Here is a 22,655-nt window from a genome sequence, read left to right on the forward strand (position 1 = left end):
CCTGATTCTCAAAAAAGGATGAGCTCTTACATTTGGGCCCTATTTTCAGCCAAATTTAGGAGCATAACTTTTCAGCTGAAAATTCTTCTTAATTTAGGAGTTTAGAAGTTATATGTATAAAGTTAGGTCTACTTCAAAGGGCCCACATCAAAGAATCAGTTAAGGTAGACGGGGGTAAAATACACAAACAATATAAAGGTACAAAGTTCGGCCTGCCATTCGTTTACCTAGATTTTTCAGCCTAATACTGAAAATCAGTGCTAAGCACCTAACTTCTTGTTATCCCATCCTAAATCCGCCCCTGCTACCACCCACTTTTTAATGCTTACACCCTTACATTTTACTGGCCAGTTTATCAAATTGCCCTTCATGTGTGTGTGTTTGTGTGGTACAAGAATGGACAGGGTGGGGGTGAGAACAGCTGTGACTGGAATCCGCCCCTGTGTGGCAGCAGGGATCTGCTTTACTTTCTCATGGCCCCCAAGGGGCTGCATGCTTTGTATGCCTTGAAGCAGAGCTGTTTGTGTCACAGACTGTTCCTGTTTGAATGCTGCTTTTAACTCCTAACCCTTACTCACTTGTTCAGTACCCATATTTTATCATTCCCATCTTAGTAATTCCCTTATCCCTTATTTGTCCTGTTTGTCTGTCCTAATTAGATTGTAAGCTCTGTTGAGCAGGGACTGTCTCTTCATGTCCAGTGTGCAGCGCTGCATACGTCTAGTAGCGCGGTATAGAAATGATAAGTAGTAGTAGTAGACTTTGGGATTCCGGAATCTTGCTACTCTTTGGGATTCCACATAGAATCTTGCTACTGTGGGATTCCGGAATCTTTGTACTCTTTGGGATTCTGGAATCTTGCTACTCTTTGGGATTCCGCACGGAATCTTGCTACTCTTTGTCCTTATCCCTTATTTGTCCTGTTTGTCTGTCCTAATTAGATTGTAAGCTCTGTCGAGCAGGGACTGTCTATTTATGTCCAGTGTACAGCACTGCATACGTCTAGTAGCGCTATAGAAATGATAAGTAGTAGTAGTAGACTTTGGGATTCCGGAATCTTGCTACTCTTTGGGATTCCGCACGGAATCTTGCTACTCTTTGTCCTTATCCCTTATTTGTCCTGTTTGTCTGTCCTAATTAGATTGTAAGCTCTGTCGAGCAGGGACTGTCTATTTATGTCCAGTGTACAGCACTGCATACGTCTAGTAGCGCTATAGAAATGATAAGTAGTAGTAGTAGTCTTTGGGATTCCGGAATCTTCCTACTCTTTGTCTTTATCCCTTATTCGCCTGTATCTGTGAATTTTTATTTCTATCTATTATTTGATCTACTGACTTGTCTTGTAGAGGGCTGTACCTGTGCAATCTCTGTTTTATTGTTTTCATTGTTTTTTTTTTCTTTTCTTTTATTCTCTTACGTAAAAAGCTTGGTAAATCAGACCCTGTTTTCTCCCTCTCTGTCTTTCCACACTATCCTTCTCTGTTCCCTGCATATCTTTTTTGCCACTCTGTCTTTTTAGCACTGACTATCCTCCAGCCCCTGTCCATAAGGTTCCTCTGCCAGCTCCTTGCAACTGATCACAACCCAGGTGACCTGTTGCCTAGCAACCCTTGTAAACTGAAGCCCTGTCTTCCAGCGGCGTGTGCGAGAGTGCATGCCACTGTATGATCCTCACATGTAAAGATGGCCCAGGGGCCCAAGGAGGTGTATACTACCTCCCCAGGAAGGACGAGCCCTTTCCAGGAGAGGACCACAGAATCGTCTCTCTCAGCTCAAAGGTTCCCTGGTTTGCACACACCGGGTGAGTCATGTGCCAGGGTGCTGCCAGGGTTGGGTTCTGATTGGACTAGGTGCATGACATATTCTGACATCATTGGCAATAGAGACCAATGGGATGCTCACGTGCGTTTGGAATGCGGGTGTAATTTGCGGCACCGTTCCGGTTGTGGCCAATGTTTGTATGGGAGCAGTTTGAAATTACAAACATCAGTTTAAAAGCTGTGGTTTCGGGACCAGCCCTGTGGTTCAGTGGTAGGTGCTGTGCAGTGCTAAAAAGACTCCCACTGAGGTCACACTAGATTTGTTTTTTATTGGGAGTGTAAAGAATGAAAAAGAAAAAAAAGTCTTTAAATTAAATGAGGGGAGGTTTTTCAGACATGTCAGTTGTGAGGTTATTATTACTACTACTACTACTACTTATAATTTCTATAGCGCTACTAGATGTACGTAGCGCTGTACACTTGAACATAAAGAGACAGTCCCTGCTCGACAGAGCTTACAATCTAATTAGGACAAACAGGACAAATAAGAGATAAGGACAAAGAGTAGCAAGATTCCATGCAGAATCCCAAAGAGTAGCAAGATTCTGTGCAGAATCCCAAAGAGTTGTAAGATTCCGGAATCTCAAAGACTGCTACTACTTATAATTTCTATAGCGCTACTAGACGTACGCAGCGCTGTACACTTGAACATGAAGAGATAGTCCCTGCTTGACAGAGCTTACAATCTAATTAGGACAGACAAACAGGACAAACAAGAGATAAGGGAATATTAAAGTAAGGATGATAAAATAAGGGTTCTGAACAAGTGAGTAAGGGTTAGGAGTTAAAAGCAGCATCAAAAAGGTGGGCTTTTAGCCTAGATGTGAAGACAGCCAGAGATAGAGCTTGACGTACCGGCTTATTTGACAATTATTGTCACTGAAGTCTTTCCCTCCTCCTATATGGTAAGTCAATGTGAGTGGATAAGAGTATATTTGAACTGGAATTTCACATTAGAAGATTGACCTCGTTAAAGTAGGCATGACCAATGGGAGTGTTCCTTCATATCTCAAGGACCGTAGTGGCTGATAACAGTCCAATGCCTGATACGTATATAACATGCCAATGGAGGTGCTCACTTGTAGACTTGCCCTTTTAATGGCCAAATTCAGGTCCTGTAATTTTAGAGTTCCAGAAGGCTACATGACACATAGGCCATGGTCCAGGACTATCATTGCAGTAACCAGAATGGGGGGAGAGGGTGGGAAGGAGATATAAAAAGAGGGAATGTCATCAGGTAGGTGCAAATGAAGGCTTGTAGTGCCAGATCCCCACCCTGGTTCTAATTAAGCTGGAAGTAGAAAAGATCTGGAAGAAATTCCAAGTAAAGCTGCAGCTCTGAGGTGGGGGCACAACATGTAAACTCATCTTTCTCCACGCAGAACTGCAGGAAGGCAATGTGCTTGGCATGTGTTGCTGCAGGTTGCCCCTGTTTGGTTGTTAATTCTTTCTGATGCACTTCCTCTGTAATTTTCCTGCTTCCTTCTCACCAACCAGCCCCGGGAGATGCACTGTTCTGCAGTCAGAAACGATCGCTGCAGGAGGGGCCCCGAGAGGACAATACGGATAGGGGGACCATCCATAGGCTGGAGGAGGCACTGTTTGCAGCCCAAGCCCAGGCGCAAGAGGAGAAGGAGCTAGCACTCCAGGAACAGGAGAAGGTATGCACGATGGGAAAGAGGAAGCAATGACTTCTTCATTAAAGAGCCTTGAATAGATATTATCAAGCTGTTGAACACCACCTTGAGTGAACCTCTTCAGAAAGGCTTCTAATAAACCTCAATAAATAAATAATGTGTGCACTGTCTAATGCATAGGGTTCTCCACCCAGTCCTCGGAAAACATCCAGCCAGTGAAGTTTTCAAGCTATCCCGATGAATTTGCACGAGATATATTTGCATGCACTACCCTCTATTTTATGCAAATTATCTCATGCATATTCATTGCGGGTACTCTGAAAACCTATCTGGCTAGGTGCGTCTCAAGTACTGGGTTGAAAACCTCTAATTAAATATTCAAACTAATACTTATTGAGATAATCCTATTTGAAGTCTTTAATGCTGAACAATGTCGCTATGAGCAGGGGTTGCCATTTTCTAATGATTCATGGATAGAGGGCACCAACGCTCTGATGACATGAACGGAAAGAACACTCTGAGCTTGTAATGGGGAAATAGCTTCACATAATAAACAATGCATGATTTTAACTGAAAACAAAAACATAGTTCGGAAACACATTGGACATGAGAGGAGAAGACATTGGGTGTGGAAGGTTAGGGCAGCCTGACTGTTTTATGTTTTGTTTTTGGGGTGTGTGTGTATGTGTGTGTTTGTTGTTTAAGTAACCTCGTCCCCTCTGGTTCTCTGAAGTCCTTCACCGAGAGGATGGAGAATGCGGGAAAGAACCGAGATCACCTGGAGGAGGAACGCTTCATGCTGTTACGGCGGAAGTTGGAGCAGGAGAAAGACCAGGCCTTGAGGGCGGAACGCCACCAGGCAGAGCTGGGAACTCAGCGGGCCGTGGAGGCTGCGCTGGCTGCGCTGCGTGCAGAACTGCTCAGGGAGGTGCGTCAGGAAATGCTCAGAGACTTCGAGTTAACCCAGGTAAGAAGGAAGGTAAGATACCCTCTAGGGTTTCTTGTTCCCAGGTGCTCCAAAAAGCAGGATCTACCCTTGGTAACATAAAACTGAGGGGCAAAAGAAGGATCAGAGTAAAAAGCAGTGAAGGAGTGGCCTAGTGGTTAGAGCACCGGTCTTGCAATCCAGAGGTGGATGGTTCAAACCCCACTGCTGCTCCTTGTGATCTTGGGCAAGTCACTTAACCCTCCATTGCCTCAGGTACAAACTTAGATTGTGAGCCCTCCTGGGACAGAGAAATATCCAGAGTACCTGAATGTAACTCACCTTGAGCTACTACTGAAAAAGGTGTGGGCAAAATCCAAATAAATAAATATGTCTGAGAAGCAAGATGGGTTAGGGGGTCTCTTAGAGTCTCAGGGAGTGAAAAGTGGCACCTTCAGGGCATTGCTGGAGGATTTCTAAATGAGAACATGTCAAGCGAATTCTTCTATACTGAGTAATGAACTAGATTTGCCTTTGTGATCAGCTTCTCATTAATTTAATGTCATTTCAATGTTAAGTTAACAAGAGAGCAGCAAAGCAAAGACCTTCAAATACAGCAGACTCAAGTTTTATACGAGAAACAGAGCAATTCTTTTGGAGGTAATATTCAGCCAGTCAGCGTTTGGTTAAATGCTGGTCACCGTCACCTAAATTGTACCCTGGTCCCTTTCTGGGTTGGGTGACGGTAATATCTATTCTGGGCACAAGATGGCTGCCAGGAGTCACCTGGATACTAACAGTATTTGAAAGTACCCGATTAACTTAAAACAGCCTTTTTGTTATCCAAGGTTAACCGGATACTTATCCGGCAATTACTGCTGAATATCAGTGGTGCCCAGGTAACTCCTGGGTTTGTTCCAGACCAGCCTGGCACCAGGGGCGCAGCCAGACTTCGGCGGGAGGGGGGTCCAGAGCCCGAGGTGAGGGGGCACATTTTAGCCCCCCCCCGGCCCCACCGACCCCCCCCATTGCCGACACCCATCCCCCGCCAACTTTGCCCCCCCCCCTGCCGATGACCCTCTTGACCCTCCCGCCGTCACCTACCTTTGCTGGTGGGGGACCCCAACCCCCGCCAGCCGAGGTCCTCTTCTTCTCGCAAAAGACTTCCTTCTGTTTCTGACGTCCTGCGCGTTTGGGGTCCAGGGCCAAATCTGCGGGGGCCCAGGTCCCCCCTGGCCCCACGTAGCTACGCCACTGCCTGGCACTAACCAGCTAGAGCTGCAAAGGTCTGTCTGAATGTTCAGTGGCCTATCACAGTTATGCAACACTGAAAATCCACGTATGACCCTCTCAACGCTACTTAACCAAGTCAGCGTCTCTCTTACCTGAATAGCAGGTCCTTCGGTGGAATTGAGGGGTTGATAAGAGTGGACTGAAAGTCTTTCAGGCCGATGCCCAGAACAACCAAATGGACACTAGAGGCAATCAGTGCCGAACTAGCATTAGTGAGCGCAGAACGGTTGGAGGGCTGTAGCGCAGGAGACAACGAGCTCGCCAAACATTAGCACATATAGCCTGCTAATGCAGTCGAATGGATGTTAATGGATGTCATTTCCTGTTCCCTCCCAATGCTCAGAGAACAGCGCACAGAACAAAGCCGCCTTACCAGTGGAAAAAATAATGGCAACTCAGAACAGGCGTTAGGGCATTTGAAGAGAGGATGTCTCATGATTCTTTCTTTAAAATATGACAGTTTCTATTTAATTTGGAAGCAGAAGGAACCCCGTGCGAGCCCCTAAGCGCTGGAGGCGAGAGACGAATGTGTACGAGTCTGAGCAAATCCAAAAGTGAAAGCACACATTGGCGTCTGCTTCCTGCGTTTTAAATATTCCAAGTTAAGAAAAATTGAAACTCTTATATTTAAAGGCATGAAAAACAAATGCCAATGTATGCTTCACTTTCATGTTTGCCAGGCGCATGTGCACAGGAGCTGAACTTACCGTGAAACTCTGCGCATGCGCCAAGCACGTTCCCTTCCCCTTGCTTTCATTTTTACAGCGCACATATAATTTGAATATCATTTCCTTTGAGCATAGGTCAGTTAGGTTTCTGCAGTGTTCCGGTGGTATGGTTTCTGCACTGTTGGCTTTACCCTAGAAGTTCTGAGTATCGGCCTGTTTGTGCATTTTGGTATCTGTTTCTTATGCGTATGTGCCCCACTTGATAACTTTGGAACAATTAGACCTGCCATACTGGGACACACCAAAGGTCCATCAAACCCAGCATCCTGTTTCCAACAGTTGCCAATCCAGGTCACAAGTACCTGGCAAAAGATCCCCAAAAAGTACAATACATTTTATGTTGCTTATCCTAAGCAGTGGATTTCCCCAAACCCATTTTAGTAACAGTCTATGGACTTTTCCTTTAGGAAGCCACGCAAACCTTTTTTAAACCCCACTAGGCTAACTGCTTTTACTACTTTCTCTGGCAACGAATTCCAGAGTTACATGTTGAGTGAAGAAATATTTTCTCCGATTCGTTTTAAATTCACCACTTTGTAGCTTCATTGCTTGCCCCCTAGTCCTAGTATTTTTGGAAAGAGTAAATGTTCCATTTCACTCAGTATTTTGTAAACCTCTTTCATATCTCCAGGCACCGGCATTGAATTTCTGGTTATGTGTGTTATTCAGAACTTAACCGGCTATGGGTTACCACATAAAGAAAGGACTGACTTTTATATGGTCCTATTTATGCGGTTAACCTGGTTGGTTAAGTGCTCATAACCGACCAAATGCCAACTCCACTCCCAGAATGCTCGCAAAATTGTTGTTTTTCAGTTTGGCACTAACCAGTTATTTTCAACTGCACTAACCGGCAGTGGCGTTCCTATGTCGGCTGCCACCCTGGGTGGATCGCCTCTGCGCACCCCCCCCCCCCCTTATGCATCACCCCTCCCTCTGGCACATCACCTCCTTCCCCCTGGTGCATCACCTTCAGTCGCATGGCTGTCGACTGTTGGTTCCCTGCCCCGGAACAGGAAGTGACATCATAGTGGAGCCGACAGACACACAGCTGCTCCTTGCACCCCCTTGCAGTGTGCACCCGGAGTGGACCGCCCCTACCAGGGGCGTAGCTATGGGGGGGCATGGGGGCCTGGGCCCCCGCAAATTTCATCCGGGCCCCTGGTTTAGCTGGCGGGGGTCCCCAACCCCCACCAGCTGAAGCCTTCTTCAGCGCCGGTCTCTGGCGCAGCCGTGGTTGCTGCCCGGCTCTTCTTTCTTCTTGCTCCTCCTGTCCTGTGCACGCTGACACTCCTTCTCAGTTTCACGTAAAGGAGCGTCAGTGTGCACAGGAGGAGCAAGAAGACAGAAGAGCAGGGCAGCGAACATGGCTGCGCCGGAGACCGGCGCTGAAGAAGGCTTCAGCTGGAGGGGGTTGGGGACTCCTGCCAGCAAAGGTATTTGTTTGCGAGGCGAGGGGGGGGCCAGGATGCGAGGCGGTGGGGGGGCCAAGGGGCGGCACTCAAAATGTGCCCCCAACCTCGGACTCTGTCCCCTCCCACTGTAAGGTCTGGCTATGCCCCTGGCCCCTACCACCCCACCTATGTACGCCACTTGCTAACCAGTTAAGTGCTACTGAAAATTAGTGATTAACCCCGAACAGGCCATTTCTGGCCCATTAAATTGCTTTGAATATCAACCCCTACGATTGTAGAATCCCAGTTAGCACTTACATGCGAATCTGTAACATTCACATGTGTTAAGTGCTAGTGTATAATCCGAGCGCGCTAATGATGCTTATATATAGTCACTCACATTATAGAAAGGGGGGGGGGGGGGGTCTGTGTTCAGCCTCAGACATCTGTTGTTGATAAAGACTCGCAGACACCATCTCATCAAACTTGCCTTATACTTTATTAAACTTTTCTGCCAACGCGTGGCCTCGCAGCTTCAAACGCCTCCATCGCTATCAACTCTGGGCTGCTGGCAAGAGGCCCTGGTTTCAGCGGGTGGGACTGGCTATCTTTAGATCTGCGGGCTGAACTTTCTCGTGGTCCTTTTTCCGAAATCATCGAGGCCATGCTTGGCGGCCAAAGGCACAATATTCAGAGAATATTTCTGCAGGAAATATATCCAGGTTAGGATAGTGGGGGGTTTTTTTGAAGGTAAGATGAACGTTCAAGGAAGCTCTGGAGCACTGCAGATCAGCGTGTTTCTGGGGCTCACCACGTCACATGATCTCACAGCGATTTTATTTATGTTACCGAACAGTTTCTCCATATCTGTTGCATTTAAGTCTCGTGCTATATCACTGGCCTACGAAATATATGCCTTCCTTGGTATTTCTGCCTTTTCTGTACCGAAGGCCAGACAAATTCTTTTTCTACTGTAGTTCCTGCAACTTTTGCTATTTTGCATATTTATTTTTTATGAACTGTTTACTTGGTATTTGCGTAAATAAAGGAAATCTAAAGTACACTGTTAGTGAGTTTATCTCTCTGCCTTTATAATTTTCGCTTTGATATGAGGAAAAGACTTCACACACTCGGTACCTGCTGCTAATTTTAGCTCAGTGGTCCGGTTCGCTCAACGCACATTAGAAAAATTTATTTTCTTAAGATATATACATTTGGCGAGTATCCTCATAAGTCTAAAAAAAAAAACCTCGAGTTTATTTCTTCAAACTTTATGTTGAAATGTTTGAAAAAAAAACTAGTACTTAGCTGTGGTAACAGATTCCTGTGATAAAGACTTTGGGTCCAGCTCCTTACGAAGCACTTAGCGAAACAGGAGCTCGCTGTCGGGCGTACCCAGCAGTCACAGAATGCACCACAGCTAAGTGCCAGTTTTTTTCACACATTTCAACATAAAGTTTGAAGAAATAAACTCGAGGTTTTTTAGACTTATGAGGATACTCGCCAAACGTACAGTGGGGGAAATAAGTATTTGATCCCTTGCTGATTTTGTAAGTTTGCCCACTGACAAAGACATGAGCAGCCCATAATTGAAGGGTAGGTTATTGGTAACAGTGAGAGATAGCACATCACAAATTAAATCCGGAAAATCACATTGTGGAAAGTATATGAATTTATTTGCATTCTGCAGAGGGAAATAAGTATTTGATCCCCCACCAACCAGTAAGAGATCTGGCCCCTACAGACCAGGTAGATGCTCCAAATCAACTCGTTACCTGCATGACAGACAGCTGTCGGCAATGGTCACCTGTATGAAAGACACCTGTCCACAGACTCAGTGAATCAGTCAGACTCTAACCTCTACAAAATGGCCAAGAGCAAGGAGCTGTCTAAGGATGTCAGGGACAAGATCATACACCTGCACAAGGCTGGAATGGGCTACAAAACCATCAGTAAGACGCTGGGCGAGAAGGAGACAACTGTTGGTGCCATAGTAAGAAAATGGAAGAAGTACAAAATGACTGTCAATCGACAAAGATCTGGGGCTCCACGCAAAATCTCACCTCGTGGGGTATCCTTGATCATGAGGAAGGTTAGAAATCAGCCTACAACTACAAGGGGGGAACTTGTCAATGATCTCAAGGCAGCTGGGACCACTGTCACCACGAAAACCATTGGTAACACATTACGACATAACGGATTGCAATCCTGCAGTGCCCGCAAGGTCCCCCTGCTCCGGAAGGCACATGTGACGGCCCGTCTGAAGTTTGCCAGTGAACACCCGGATGATGCCGAGAGTGATTGGGAGAAGGTGCTGTGGTCAGATGAGACAAAAATTGAGCTCTTTGGCATGAACTCAACTCGCCGTGTTTGGAGGAAGAGAAATGCTGCCTATGACCCAAAGAACACCGTCCCCACTGTCAAGCATGAGGTGGAAATGTTATGTTTTGGGGGTGTTTCTCTGCTAAGGGCACAGGACTACTTCACCGCATCAATGGGAGAATGGATGGGGCCATGTACCGTACAATTCTGAGTGACAACCTCCTTCCCTCCGCCAGGGCCTTAAAAATGGGTCGTGGCTGGGTCTTCCAGCACGACAATGACCCAAAACATACAGCCAAGGCAACAAAGGAGTAGCTCAGGAAGAAGCACATTAGGGTCATGGAGTGGCCTAGCCAGTCACCAGACCTTAATCCCATTGAAAACTTATGGAGGGAGCTGAAGCTGCGAGTTGCCAAGCGACAGCCCAGAACTCTTAATGATTTAGAGATGATCTGCAAAGAGGAGTGGACCAAAATTCCTCCTGACATGTGTGCAAACCTCATCATCAACTACAGAAGACGTCTGACCGCTGTGCTTGCCAACAAGGGTTTTGCCACCAAGTATTAGGTCTTGTTTGCCAGAGGGATCAAATACTTATTTCCCTCTGCAGAATGCAAATAAATTCATATACTTTCCACAATGTGATTTTCCGGATTTAATTTGTGATGTGCTATCTCTCACTGTTACCAATAACCTACCCTTCAATTATGGGCTGCTCATGTCTTTGTCAGTGGGCAAACTTACAAAATCAGCAAGGGATCAAATACTTATTTCCCCCACTGTATATATCTTAAGAAAATAAATTTTTCTAATGTGCGTTGAGCGAACCGGACCGCTGAGCTAAAATTAGCAGCAGGTACTGAGTATCTGAAGTCTTTTCCTCATATCAAAGCAAAAATTATAAAGGCAGAGAGATAAACTTGTTAACAGGGTACTTTAGATTTATTTTTTAGGGGTGGACAATAGCGCTTTGCTTGCAGATAACGCCATTGGTTGCAAATGTAGGATATACCATTTAGTTTTAATTCATTCAAAGGAAAGGAAGTTACTGTTTCTCAGTCTCATTAGCTGCCTCACATCTTTACTCTCTTTTTCTCTGTTCGAAAAATTGATTTGCCTGTGGCTGGGAGACAGTTTGGATTTCCTCGGAGCATAACAAATGTAGACGCTGTGTATTCTGTCCCATATTCTTCCATCATCTCCACTTAACATTGGCTTCTCCTTCCATATGAACCTGTGTCCCAGGGAGACGCTGCAGAGCAGATGAAGGTTGCCTTTCTGGAGAGCACAGAGGAGCACAGGAGGCAGGCAGAGGAGAGAAATGCTACGGAAAAGCAGTATGCGCAGGAAATCCAGTCTATGCAGAACATGTAAGCAGGACGTATGTATCTGCGTTGATTGTGTGTGTCTGTAGTTAAGTGCTAAGCTAGTAAATCCAAATCCTAATAAATAAACAGTGGTTCATTCCCAAACCTGGTCCCGGAGGCCAGGGGCGTAACCAGACTTCGGCGGGAGGGGAGTCCAGAGCCCGAGGTGAGGGGGCACATTTTAGCCCCCACCCCCGTACAACGTGCAGGACATCAGACTCAGAAACAGAACGAAGGAAGAAGAGGACCTCGGCTGGCGGGGGTTGGGGTCCCCCACGAGCAAAGGTAGGCGACGGCGGGTTGGCGATGGGAGGGGGGGGATCGAGAGGGTTGTTGGCAGGGGGGTCCAGAGCCAAATCTACGGGGGCCCAGGCCCCCGTGGCTCCATGTAGCTACGCCCCTGCCGGAGGCACCCCGGCCAGTCAGGTTTTCAGGATATCCACAATGAATATTCGCCGCCTCCAATCTCTCTCATGAATATTCATTGTGGATATCCTGAAAACCTGACTGGCTGGGGTGCCTCCGGGACCAGGTTTGGGAACCACTGTGCTAACCCTTTTATCCTATAACTTGAAATCTGTTAGTTGTTAAGGGCTAGATCCTCTATATGAGGCCTAAAAAATCAGTGCCAAATAAAAATACACCTAGGCATATTCCTTAAACCATGCCTAACTTTAGGCGCAGTTTATAGCAGGGGCGTAGCTACGTGGGGCCACGAGGGCCTGGGCCCCTGTAGATTTGGCCCTGGACCCCCCTGCCGACGACCTTCTCGACCCCCCCCTCTCCCGCCGCCAACCTGCCGTCACCGTCTGCTACCTTTGCTGGTGGGGGACCCCAACCCCCGCCAGCCAAGGTCCTCTTCTTCCTTCATTCTGTTTCTGAGTCTGACGTCCTGCACGTACAATGTGCAGGACATCAGACTTCACAGAAACAGAACGAAGCCCTGCAGATTGCAAGGCTTCGTTCTGTTTCTGTGAGTCTGACGTCCTGCACGTACAACGTGCACGACGTCAGACTCAGAAACAGAATGAAGGAAGAAGAGGACCTCGGCTGGCGGGGGTTGGGGTCCCCCACCAGCAAAGGTAGCAGACGGCGATGGCGGGTTGGCGGCGGGAGGGGGGGTCGAGAGGGTTGTCAGCGGGGGGGGGGGGTCAAAGTTGTTGGTGGTGGTGGTGGGGAGGGGGGGCTAAAATGTGCCCCCTCACCTCGGGCTCCGGACCCCCCTCCCGCCAAAGTCTGGCTATGCCCCTGGTTTATAGAATACACCTAAATCTAGGTGTAGTTTATAGAATATGTCCAACATGGCCATTTACGCTAATGAAAGCCTGGTGTAAATGCTGATGCTTAAATTACGCATGGAACGGGCATATTCTGTAACAGTGCGCATAAATTCTAGGAATGCCCACGAGCTGCCCACGACCCACCCAAGGCCATGCTCCCTTTTCAGGTCCGTATCTTAGAATATATGCACATGGCTTTATAGAATACGCTTAAACACTGAATATCTGAGAATACAGCCGGCGGCGGACGTAAAAACGTTGACTGCCAGTGGCTGGATATCGGCCAAACAGTTTGTAGAATACCGACTTAAGGACAGCTGCACACAAAGGGCCGGATTCTATATGTGTCGCCTAAAAAAATCAGCGGCCAAGGAAAAAACACTTAGGCGTAAGCTTAAAGTTAGGCGCAGTTTTAGAATACAGCTAAATCCGGCCACATGACTAGAATTTAGATGCAGCCGTTTATGCCAATGAAAACCACCACTACCAAGCAATTCCCACCTCCCCCACCCCCAGACACTACCCCCACCGCCAACTCCATCACCAAAAACTAACCCCCATGCCCCATAAGCAAAGCCGTCCACTCCTCTCTCTCTTTAAGTCAAAGACGCACACCGAGACAACGTAGCTGTACACGTAGAGATGGGAAAGAATTCCATGAGCCATGCTCCGCATTCTTTCCCCACTTTCATGCCCGTGTGCATGTCTGTGAGTCAGACAGCCTGTAAGAAGATACCTTACTATGTGCCGAGAGGAATGTCTCTTACCTGGATAAGAGGTCTATTCCATGTAGTCTGGCTGTTAAAGGAAGTGGGGAGCATAAAAATACAGACAGAGAATGATTCTTTTATTCAGTCGGGAGCATCTCGGAGCACCTAGCTCAAGGGTGGCTAACCCGCATCTTGTGAGCCACATGTGGCTCTTTCAGCTGCTAATTAATGTCTCTGAAGTACCGTGGGAGCCTGGCACCAGTCCTCCACCAGACTCGGGATTTGTGCCAGCCTTTTGTCTGCCTCCTTCTGAGCAGTGGGCGCTATAACTTCCCTCTGCTGCTGGCAATTTCAGAAGAGGGAAGATTGCTGTGTGGAGAAGCTGCACATCACATCTTCTAAGATGCATTGCACACAGTGGACTATTTAAGCTAGTGAATCGAATCAAAATCGCACCTGAAGGCCACCACCGCACCAAATTCTGGTGCTGCCACACTAAGGAAATCAGGGGGGGAAATGCTGTGGAGAGAACAGGGGTGAGAGAGGAGAGACAGTGAGATAGAGGGGTGTGGGGCGAAAGAGAGGAGATAAGTGGGCAAAGGGGCAACAGATTGGAGGTGGGAAGCATGGAGTAAGAGAGAGAGCAGTAATTGGCATGCATGCCCGTGGCGTAGCTACAGGGGGGCCACGGGGGCCTGGGCCCCTCAAACTGCCCCCGGGGCTCCCGGTGTGGCTGGCGGGGGTCCCCAACCCCCGCCGGCTAAGGCGTCTGTCCCGCGCCGTTCTTACACTGCTGGCGCCCTGTCCTGTTTTTCAGCGCCATGCACGCTTGATTTACTGAAACTGAGCATGCTCGTTCATGCTCAGTTTCAGTAAAACGAGTGTGCACGATGCTGAAAGCCGGACAGGGTGCCAGCAATGTAAGAACAGCGCGGGACAGACGCCTTAGCTGGCGGGGATTGGGGACCTCCACCAGCCAAGGTACCTTCCAGCGGTGGCCGGGGGGGGGGGGGGAATGGCAGGAAGACAGCGGCGGTGGGGAGGGAGCAGAGGCAGCGGCAGGGCGGCAGCAGGAATGTGCCCCCCCACCTTGAGCCCTGTCCCCCCCTCCCATCGAGGTCTGGCTACGCCCCTGGTGCCGGAGGGAGCAGAAATCATGACTTTGTCTCTGGGGGCAGCAGAGTATGAAGAGACAGAGAGAAGGAAAGTAGCCTGTGCAAACTATGGAGGGAGGGAGAATCACACAGATGAGGTCAACGGAGAGAAGACTGAGGTGCCAATGTAATAAGCCGTACGTTAGAACCACCCACTGAGCTTTGGCGCAGTTTTATTGATGCCCGCTCTGCAAAAAAACACTCACTCCTTTTGCGGTAAACAAAAAGCGTGTTACAAAATGTGCGTTGATAAAAAAAAGATCAGCGCACACCATCATGGTAACGTGCCACCGTTTACTGCTTTGGGTGTAGTGTTGTTTTTTTTTTTTTTTAATTTCTCCTTTCTAGCGGCATAGCCTCCTCTTGGAGTCAGGTCCACCCAATCAGTGTCCGAGACCCAGGCCAATACCAGAAGCGCTGGGAATAGTATCAACATCCACGCTGCCTAGAACCCGCCCGCGTTAGCCTCTGGGCCCACCAAAAAGTCAGTTCTGGCTTCGCTCCTGCTTCTTTGGTGTCAGTACGTGAATAGCGACTGGCTCACCGCGGACAGGAGGAAAAAGGAAAATCTCTCCTCCCTCCCCCCACCCACTTATCTAGGGTTGCCAACTGAATCCAGAGGGCCCGGACGGGTTGATCTGGCCCTGATTTTCTCCAGTGCATTCCGTAAAAAGCAAGAATACACATCTCTGCATGCAATGGGGTATCCAAGACTGGATCAACCCTTATTTCAAACTAAGGCTACCTTGGCCTGGACCGATGCAAAAGAGGGGAAGTTTGACACAACTCATAACCACTGACCCCCACACCATCCCACCCCTCTTCCCTCCAACTTAGGAAGTGTAGTACTGTGCATTCTGGACCCCTGGTTCTAGGGCATGAAACAGACCCGCCAAGTCTCCCGCCCTCCCGCCAAAGCGGGAAAGTCTCCCGCTGAGATGTAATTGGTTTTTCTTACCGCCGCTGCTTCTCCCAATGCAGCAGCGGCGGAAAAACAAACAAAAAAAGCAAACGCGGGGGCAGAGGGCCAGCAGAGCCGACAGCGCATGCCTGAAGGCTGCTGCAGCCCCGCGTTTGCTTTTTTTTTTTGTCGCGGTTGCTGCACAGAGCAGAGGTTGCATCGTAGAGGGAGACCGTCGGGATGAAAAGTTGAAGCCAGTGGTTGGTCTCCGTTTCTCCTTCAACAGAGTAAGCAAACGGTAACCTCTGAGCTGCTGCATCCACGTTGTCATTGTTATATTATTGGTAGCTTTTTTTTTTTATTTATCTCACTTATATTTTCAAAACATTGCTGGCTTGTGCAGTATAGGTAAAGTAGTCATTTGTTAGAAAGTATAATTTATTTATTTATTTTTTGTTACATTTGTACCCCGCGCTTTCCCACTCATGGCAGGCTCAATGCGGCTTACATGGGGCAATGGAGGGTTAAATGACTTGCCCAGAGTCACAAGGAGCTGCCTGTGCCTGAAGTGGGAATCGAACTCAGTTCCTCAGGACCAAAGTCCACCACCCTAACCACTAGGCCACTCCTCCACTCAGATAATCAGTGTATCATTTGGAGGGGCTGATTATAGGGACACCCTAGCACTGTTATATTTGTGCAGAGATTTTTTTTTCCTCAAGGTAAACGGTCTCTAAAACAGACATCATGTTATGAGAATCAGCTGTTCAACATTCAGAGTTTTTATTTATTTACTTATTTATATAATTTATATCCCATGTTAAACATGAATTGGGTTGAAACCTGGGAGCATTTAAAATCTTTTTTTGTTGTTGTTTGTTTCCTATGCCTACATCAAAAGAAATTCAAGATGACATAAGCCGGAGCGGGCGGAGCCAAGCCAGAGTGGGTGGAGCCAAGCCAGAGTGGGCGTGGTTGGGGGTGTGTACTAAAATCTCCCTCTCAAAAATCGGGACCCCTTGGCAGCTCTGCATGAAAGGGTGATCACCTCTGACCTAGCTGTGTGTCTTATTAGCCTCAAGATGCTCACAGGGTGTTGTAATTAAAGGGATTTCTGTCAAGGGGACTTACCTGAGGTGGAGATAATTATGAGAAATCAAGTAATAAATAAGGTTTGAGGCTCCCTGTGACCCCCCCATCACCACTTGCAACTGTCAGCTCCTCCCTTCCTTTATGAGCCTGAATTCACTGTTGCAGGATAAAGGAGCTGCAAACTGAGGTCTACAGACTGACCAGAGAGAAGACGGATTATGAGAGTGCGTTCCAGGTAAAAAAAAAAACAAAAACCCAACACCATTCATTTTTGGCTGGAAGGAGTGCAAAGGGGATGATTTTAAAGGGAGCAAAGTCCGCTGGGAATCGGTTCTTCACTCCCAGTCCTTAAAACGGTGCTTCTGAACCCGGTCCTCAGGACACACCCCTTGCCAGTCGGGTTTCAGGATATACACAATGAATATGCATGAGATAGATTTGCATGCTGTGCCTCATTGGTATGCAAATCTGTCTCATGCTTATTCATTGTGGATATCCTGAAAAACCCGTGACTAGCTGGGTGTGTCCTGAGGACTGGATTGAGAAGCAGTGATTTAGAGCAATGTTTCCCAAGTCCAGTCCTGGAGTACCCCTTGCCAGCCAGGTTTTCAGGATATCCGCAATGAATATGCATGAACTTGATTTGCATACACTGCCTCCATGCAAATCTATCTCATGCTTATTCATTGTGGATATCCTGAAAACCTGACTGGCTGGATGTCTCCCGAGGACTGGATTGAGAAGCAGTGATGTAGAGTATACAGGGCCTAGAAAATAGCAAAATGCTGATAGTCCCTTAGCAGTGCATGATCTGGAGTGAGTTATCTTCAAAGCATACACATAAGTAAGTGATAATATCCTGATAGAGAGGGTGAAGTACATAAAAGCTGAAGCAGCAATGTAAAGAAGAGCAGACAGGTATAAATGATCCCAAATTACCCTGTCAAGTGCTAAACAGGTTGTGAATACAAATTTTTAAAACCCACTTGAAATCAAGAGTCCTTAAACGTTTCAAGAGAAAAGCCACACAGAACATTTCAAATCAGCAAGAGGGGGCTGGCTGTGCCACTAGGTGAACCTAGGCAGTCGTCTAAGGCACCAGAATTTGGGGAGGGGTTGCAGAACATCTAGTTAAGCTGGCCCTCAATGTTCCCTCTAAGCAGTGGCATAGCTACGGGGGGGGGGGGGGGGGGGGGGGCTGCCCCCCCAATTGGCTCTGGGGACCCCCAGTTTGGCTGGCGGGGGTTCCCAACCCCCGCCAACTGAAGCGTTTGTCTGTCCCGTGCAGCCGAGGTACTTGCCAGTATTCTCTTTCTCCACCAAATGGCGGAACATTCTGGACTGGTGCAGCAGGACTTAGAGTTAAGCTCCAGGTCCCCTGTCTCAGGGCTGTCCTCAGTTGAGCCAGATCCCTCCTCAGGCTCCAAGGACATTTGTCTATGGGTAGGGTTACCATACATCCGGATTTACCCGGACATGTCCTCTTTTTGAGGACATGTCCGGGCGTCCAGACGGGTTTTGCCAGTCCGCCCATTTGTCCGGATTTCTAGACAAACGGGCGGGCGGCGGGCCTATCCTAGCCTCCCCTTTCCTTACTTACTAACTACTGCCCTCGTGGTCTAGTGACCTCTTCGGGGCAGGAAAGAGCCCCCTCTTTCCTGCCCAGAGCGCTGCCTTGCCCTGCATTCTGTTGCTGTGACGGTCTCGGGATTCAAAATGGCCGCCGAGAGTTGAAGCAGCCTCGCGAGACTTCAACTCTCGGTGGCCATTTTGAATCCTGAGACCGTCACAGCAACAGGATGCAGGGCAAGGCAGCGCTCTGGGCAGGAAAGAGGGGGCTCTTTCCTGCCCCGAAGAGGTCACTAGACCACCAGGGCAGTAGATAGTAAGTAAGGGGAGGGGAGGTGACGGGGGGGGGGGGGGCAGGGGGGGGGAATATGTGACCCGGGGGGAGGGGAATATGTGACAGGGGGTGGGACATGTGTCCTCTTTTTCAGAGGACAAAATATGGTAACCCTATCTATGGGAGGGAAGGTCTAAGGAGATGTTAAAGTTGCTGAAAAAGTAGACTTGGAAAGAATAAAGGAGTGAGTTTTTGGAGCTGCTGATCCTTATAGGCAGCTGTGTTTGAAGATTACTGTGCTCTCAGGGTCAGAGTGAGTAGGCAAGCGGGATGAATGAGGGGTGCAGGAGCCAGTGACTTAGAAAACACAGCTGGCCACCTTCTGTCCTGTGAGTCTCTCATAGGGGACTGGTTCAGGGAACACCTTGGGTCGTGTCCTCCATGGAGTTAAGCAAATTTAGCCTCCTTTCCGAGCGCACATTCCAAAATGGGATCTTTTAATTTAGTTTTAGTGTTTGAGATAGTCCCCACTTTTGAGCTGTTGAGGAGGAAATAGACTTAGGAGGAATCTAAGAAAATACTCTTTGACGGAAAGAGTGGTGGATTCGTGGAATGGCCTCCCGGTGGAGGTCGTGGAATCAAGGACTGTGACAGAATTTAAGAAAGCATGGGACAGGCACTTGGGATCCCTTAGGAAAAGGAGGTGTTAGGGGTTAGTGAAGATGGGCCATTTGGCCCTTATCTGCCATCATGTTTCTATGTTTCTATAACACCATCTTAACATAATAACATAGTAAAGATTAGCATGGTCCATCTAGTCTGCCTTGACGGTGGCTAGAGTCGTACCTGCCTCTCTAGGTAGAACATGCATAAGAACATAAGAGTAGCCATACTGGGTCAGACCAGTGGTCCATCTAGCCCAGTATCCTGTTTTCCAAACAGTGACCAAGCCAGGTCACAAGTACCTGACAGAATCTCAAAAGCAGCAAGATTATAGAACCCCAAACCGAAGCACATTCCAGAACCTCAAACAATAACAAGATTCCGGAATCATAATAAACAGCAAGATTCCATGCAGAATGTCAAACAGCAGCAACATTCTGGAACCCCTATGAACATAAGAGTAGCCATAGTGAGTCAGACCAATGGGCCATCAAGCCCAGTATCCTGTTCCCAACAGTGGCCGATCCAGGTCACAAGTACCCGGCAGAATCTCAAGAGCAGCAAGATTCCAGAACCCCAAAAAGTAACAAGATTCCGGAATCATAATTAATAGCAAGATTCCATGCAGAATGTCAAAGAGCAGCAACATTCTGGAACCCCTACGAACATAAGAGTAGCCATAGTGGGTCAGACCAATGGGCCATCAAGCCCAGTATCCTGTTCCCAACAGTGGCCGATCCAGGTCACAAGTACCCGGCAGAATCTCAAGAGCAGCAAGATTCCAGAACCCCAAAAAGTAACAAGATTCCGGAATCATAATTAATAGCAAGATTCCATGCAGAATGTCAAAGAGCAGCAACATTCTGGAACCCCTACGAACATAAGAGTAGCCATAGTGGGTCAGACCAATGGGCCATCAAGCCCAGTATCCTGTTCCCAACAGTGGCCGATCCAGGTCACAAGTACCCGGCAGAATCTCAAGAGCAGCAAGATTCCAGAACCCCAAAAAGTAACAAGATTCCGGAATCATAATTAATAGCAAGATTCCATGCAGAATGTCAAAGAGCAGCAACATTCTGGAACCCCTACGAACATAAGAGTTGCCATACTGGGTCAGACCAATGGTCCATCTAACCCAGTATCCTGTTTTCCAAACAGTGGCCAAGCCAGGTAGGTTACCTCCTCTGAGCCTTTGTTTAAGATTGTACCTTCTGCTCTGTTCAAGTTTTACCCCTGTATGTCTTTTTTGAAGTGTGAAAAGGCTTTCTTGACATCAAAGTTAGAAGAGTGTTTTATCTTTCTAGTGAGTTATTAGCCTTTGACGTTAGATTGCTGGTAGGTGCCACACGATGATGTGGTTCCCTGTCTCTGTCCACTAGCAGGTGGCATAAATCCACATGCCTGGACTGGTCTAGCAGGATTCAAGGAAAGGAAATTAGCAAGTAAGAATGTATTTCTCCTAAGGCCAGTTGTCTTTGGTTTTGTAAGCTTTCCAAAGCTTGTTTGTTTACCCAAGTATTTCAGAGTTAGGATGAGAAGTTTGTTTGGTGCTCTTTCATGGTTTTACTTTTTTAAAGTTTGTGTTATGTTTGATTTTCATATTTACTATTTCTTTATCTAATTTATACTTCGCTTGGAAGTTTCATAAGGAAAGATGGATAATCAAATATTGTTTGAATAAATACATTTCTAGAGTTTTCAGGTATTGACAACCCTGCCCCCACTTTCTCCTTTGTTGTCATCTATTCCCTTGAGATGTACGTATTTATTTAATGTGCTTGTTTTTGTTATATGCCTAAATAACCAAATACACTAGGCAAGTGGAATGGATCCTAAGGAGCTTAGCCGAGATTGGGTGGCAGAGCCAGCCGGTGGTGGGAGGTGAGGATAGTGCTGGGCAGACTTATACAGTCTGTGCCAGAGCCAGTGGTGGGAGGCGGGGCTGGTGGTTGAGAGACGGGGATAGTGCTGGATAGACTTATACGATCTGTGCCCTGAAGAGGACAGGTACAAATCAAAGTAGGGTATACACAAAAAGTAGCACATATAAGTTTGTCTTTTTGGGCAGACTGGATGGATCATGCAGGTCTTTTTCTGCCATCATTTACTATGTTACTATGTTACTATGTATGCATGGTATACTTCCTCCTCCTACTCCACTATGGTTCACGCTCCACCCTTCACTCTCTCACCCCCTTTTCCTTTCCATTACTTTCACGCTCGCTCATCCCTTTTCCATCACTCTCACTTCCTCGCCTTTCCCTCTAACTTACCCCATTCATCATGCAGTGGCGTAGCCATGGGCGGGGGAGAGGCCCTCACTTTGAGTTCCAACCCCCTCTTATTGTGGCTCCGAGCGCCTGCTGCATGCTCAGTTTTTTTGCAGAACTGAGAATGTGCGGGGGGAGGGGCTGCCTGCCCTGGCCATGCTTAGTTTTCACGCATGCATGCATGAGGGCGGGGGGAGTCCAGCAACATTGCATCTCTCAGACGCATTATTACTTCTTTGTCCACTGCTGCCATCACTCAGGTTTGATTTTGACTATCAATTACAGCATTGCATCTATCAGATGTTGTGACCCCCGAAGCAGGCAGTCTTGCCGAAACATGAATCTGTGTCGGGTCCTTGGGCTCTACTTTGGTATCGTATGGTGGACATTGTGTTGCGACTTCTTTGATTTTATCCCATAGTGAATGTGTGACTTTGGGGATTTTAATAAATACTTTTTTTTTTATGCTACCTCTAGTCCCTCCTTTTGTGGAAATCCATCGGTCCACATCCCTACTCTGAAGAAATTGCTGTGTCTCTTGGAGTAGGATGCTGATCTCCTGTTTGTACCTTTGGACAACACACGAATTGTCATTTGCCTCTCTATAACTCTTTTCTCCCTTTACCTTCTGGTCAGGAGTTACAGTTGAACTACAAGCGTTTCATTGATCTGACAGATTCCAGCCTACACTCCGACTATCTTCTCCGTCTGCGGTACCTCGGGAAGCCACCGGGGCGCGCTGATGCAAGCATACAGACTGAAGGTACAGACCTTGGAAATAGAGAATGATCAATTCATCTGACAATAAGGTTTTTGAAGCTTATGCTGGGTCTTATACCCTGGGATAAGCCAGGAATGCTGTAACATATTATCCTGCTTTTTATGGAGACATGTTCTTAACGTGGACGGGGATCCTTGCTAGAAATGTTATACTTACCGACAAGATTACTTACTTTGTTTTAATAAAATCTTCAGGAGAATTTGAAAGTATTGCCATTGTTGTTTTCTTTTTTTTTTTCTTTTGTAATTAAATGTTAGTAGAAATCTTTAATGTACGGTTTAATTAGAAAAAGAATTGAACAGACTGTGTGCCAGAATTACATGATCTGTGTGAAATAAATGTTATGCATTTCAGTACTAGACTTGCCAAATGCACTGCAGGGCAAAACTGAGCGTGTCTGTGCTGGGGGAGGGATCTCAATAGCAGAATAGCAGGAGGTGCTGCAAGGCAGGATTGAGGTGCAGTGACAGAGCTG

The 22,655-nt window shown here is 47.4% G+C and overlaps 1 protein-coding gene across 2 annotated transcripts; it reads left to right on the forward strand.

Moving 5' to 3' along the window:
- The first annotated feature begins 1,518 nt into the window (after positions 1 to 1,518).
- LOC115458034 (trichohyalin-like) lies at positions 1,519 to 22,371 on the forward strand. 2 transcript variants are annotated; one of them, XM_030187805.1, is made up of 6 exons: positions 1,520 to 1,801; positions 3,318 to 3,481; positions 4,191 to 4,424; positions 11,365 to 11,489; positions 16,789 to 16,858; positions 22,036 to 22,371. In XM_030187805.1, the coding sequence occupies exons 1-6, from the start codon at positions 1,684 to 1,686 to the stop codon at positions 22,186 to 22,188; spliced, it is 864 nt and encodes a 287-aa protein (XP_030043665.1). In that variant the 5' UTR covers positions 1,520 to 1,683; the 3' UTR covers positions 22,189 to 22,371. The 2 variants fall into 2 exon arrangements, with proteins under 2 accessions (XP_030043666.1, XP_030043665.1); XM_030187806.1 differs by lacking the exon at positions 16,789 to 16,858 and having other exon boundaries at positions 1,519 to 1,801; positions 22,036 to 22,144.
- The last annotated feature ends 284 nt before the right edge of the window (positions 22,372 to 22,655 follow it).

Source organism: Microcaecilia unicolor, chromosome 14 (assembly GCF_901765095.1).
Source record: "Microcaecilia unicolor chromosome 14, aMicUni1.1, whole genome shotgun sequence".
NCBI lineage: Eukaryota > Metazoa > Chordata > Amphibia > Gymnophiona > Siphonopidae > Microcaecilia > Microcaecilia unicolor.

Coding starts and splice junctions, on each gene's coding strand:
- LOC115458034 (XM_030187805.1), top strand. CDS start 1,684: ATGGCCCAGGGGCCCAAGGAGGTGTATACTACCTCCCCAGGAAGGACG. Junction 3,482..4,190: donor CACTCCAGGAACAGGAGAAG/GTATGCACGATG, acceptor GGTTCTCTGAAG/TCCTTCACCGAGAGGATGGA. Junction 4,425..11,364: donor GAGACTTCGAGTTAACCCAG/GTAAGAAGGAAG, acceptor CCTGTGTCCCAG/GGAGACGCTGCAGAGCAGAT.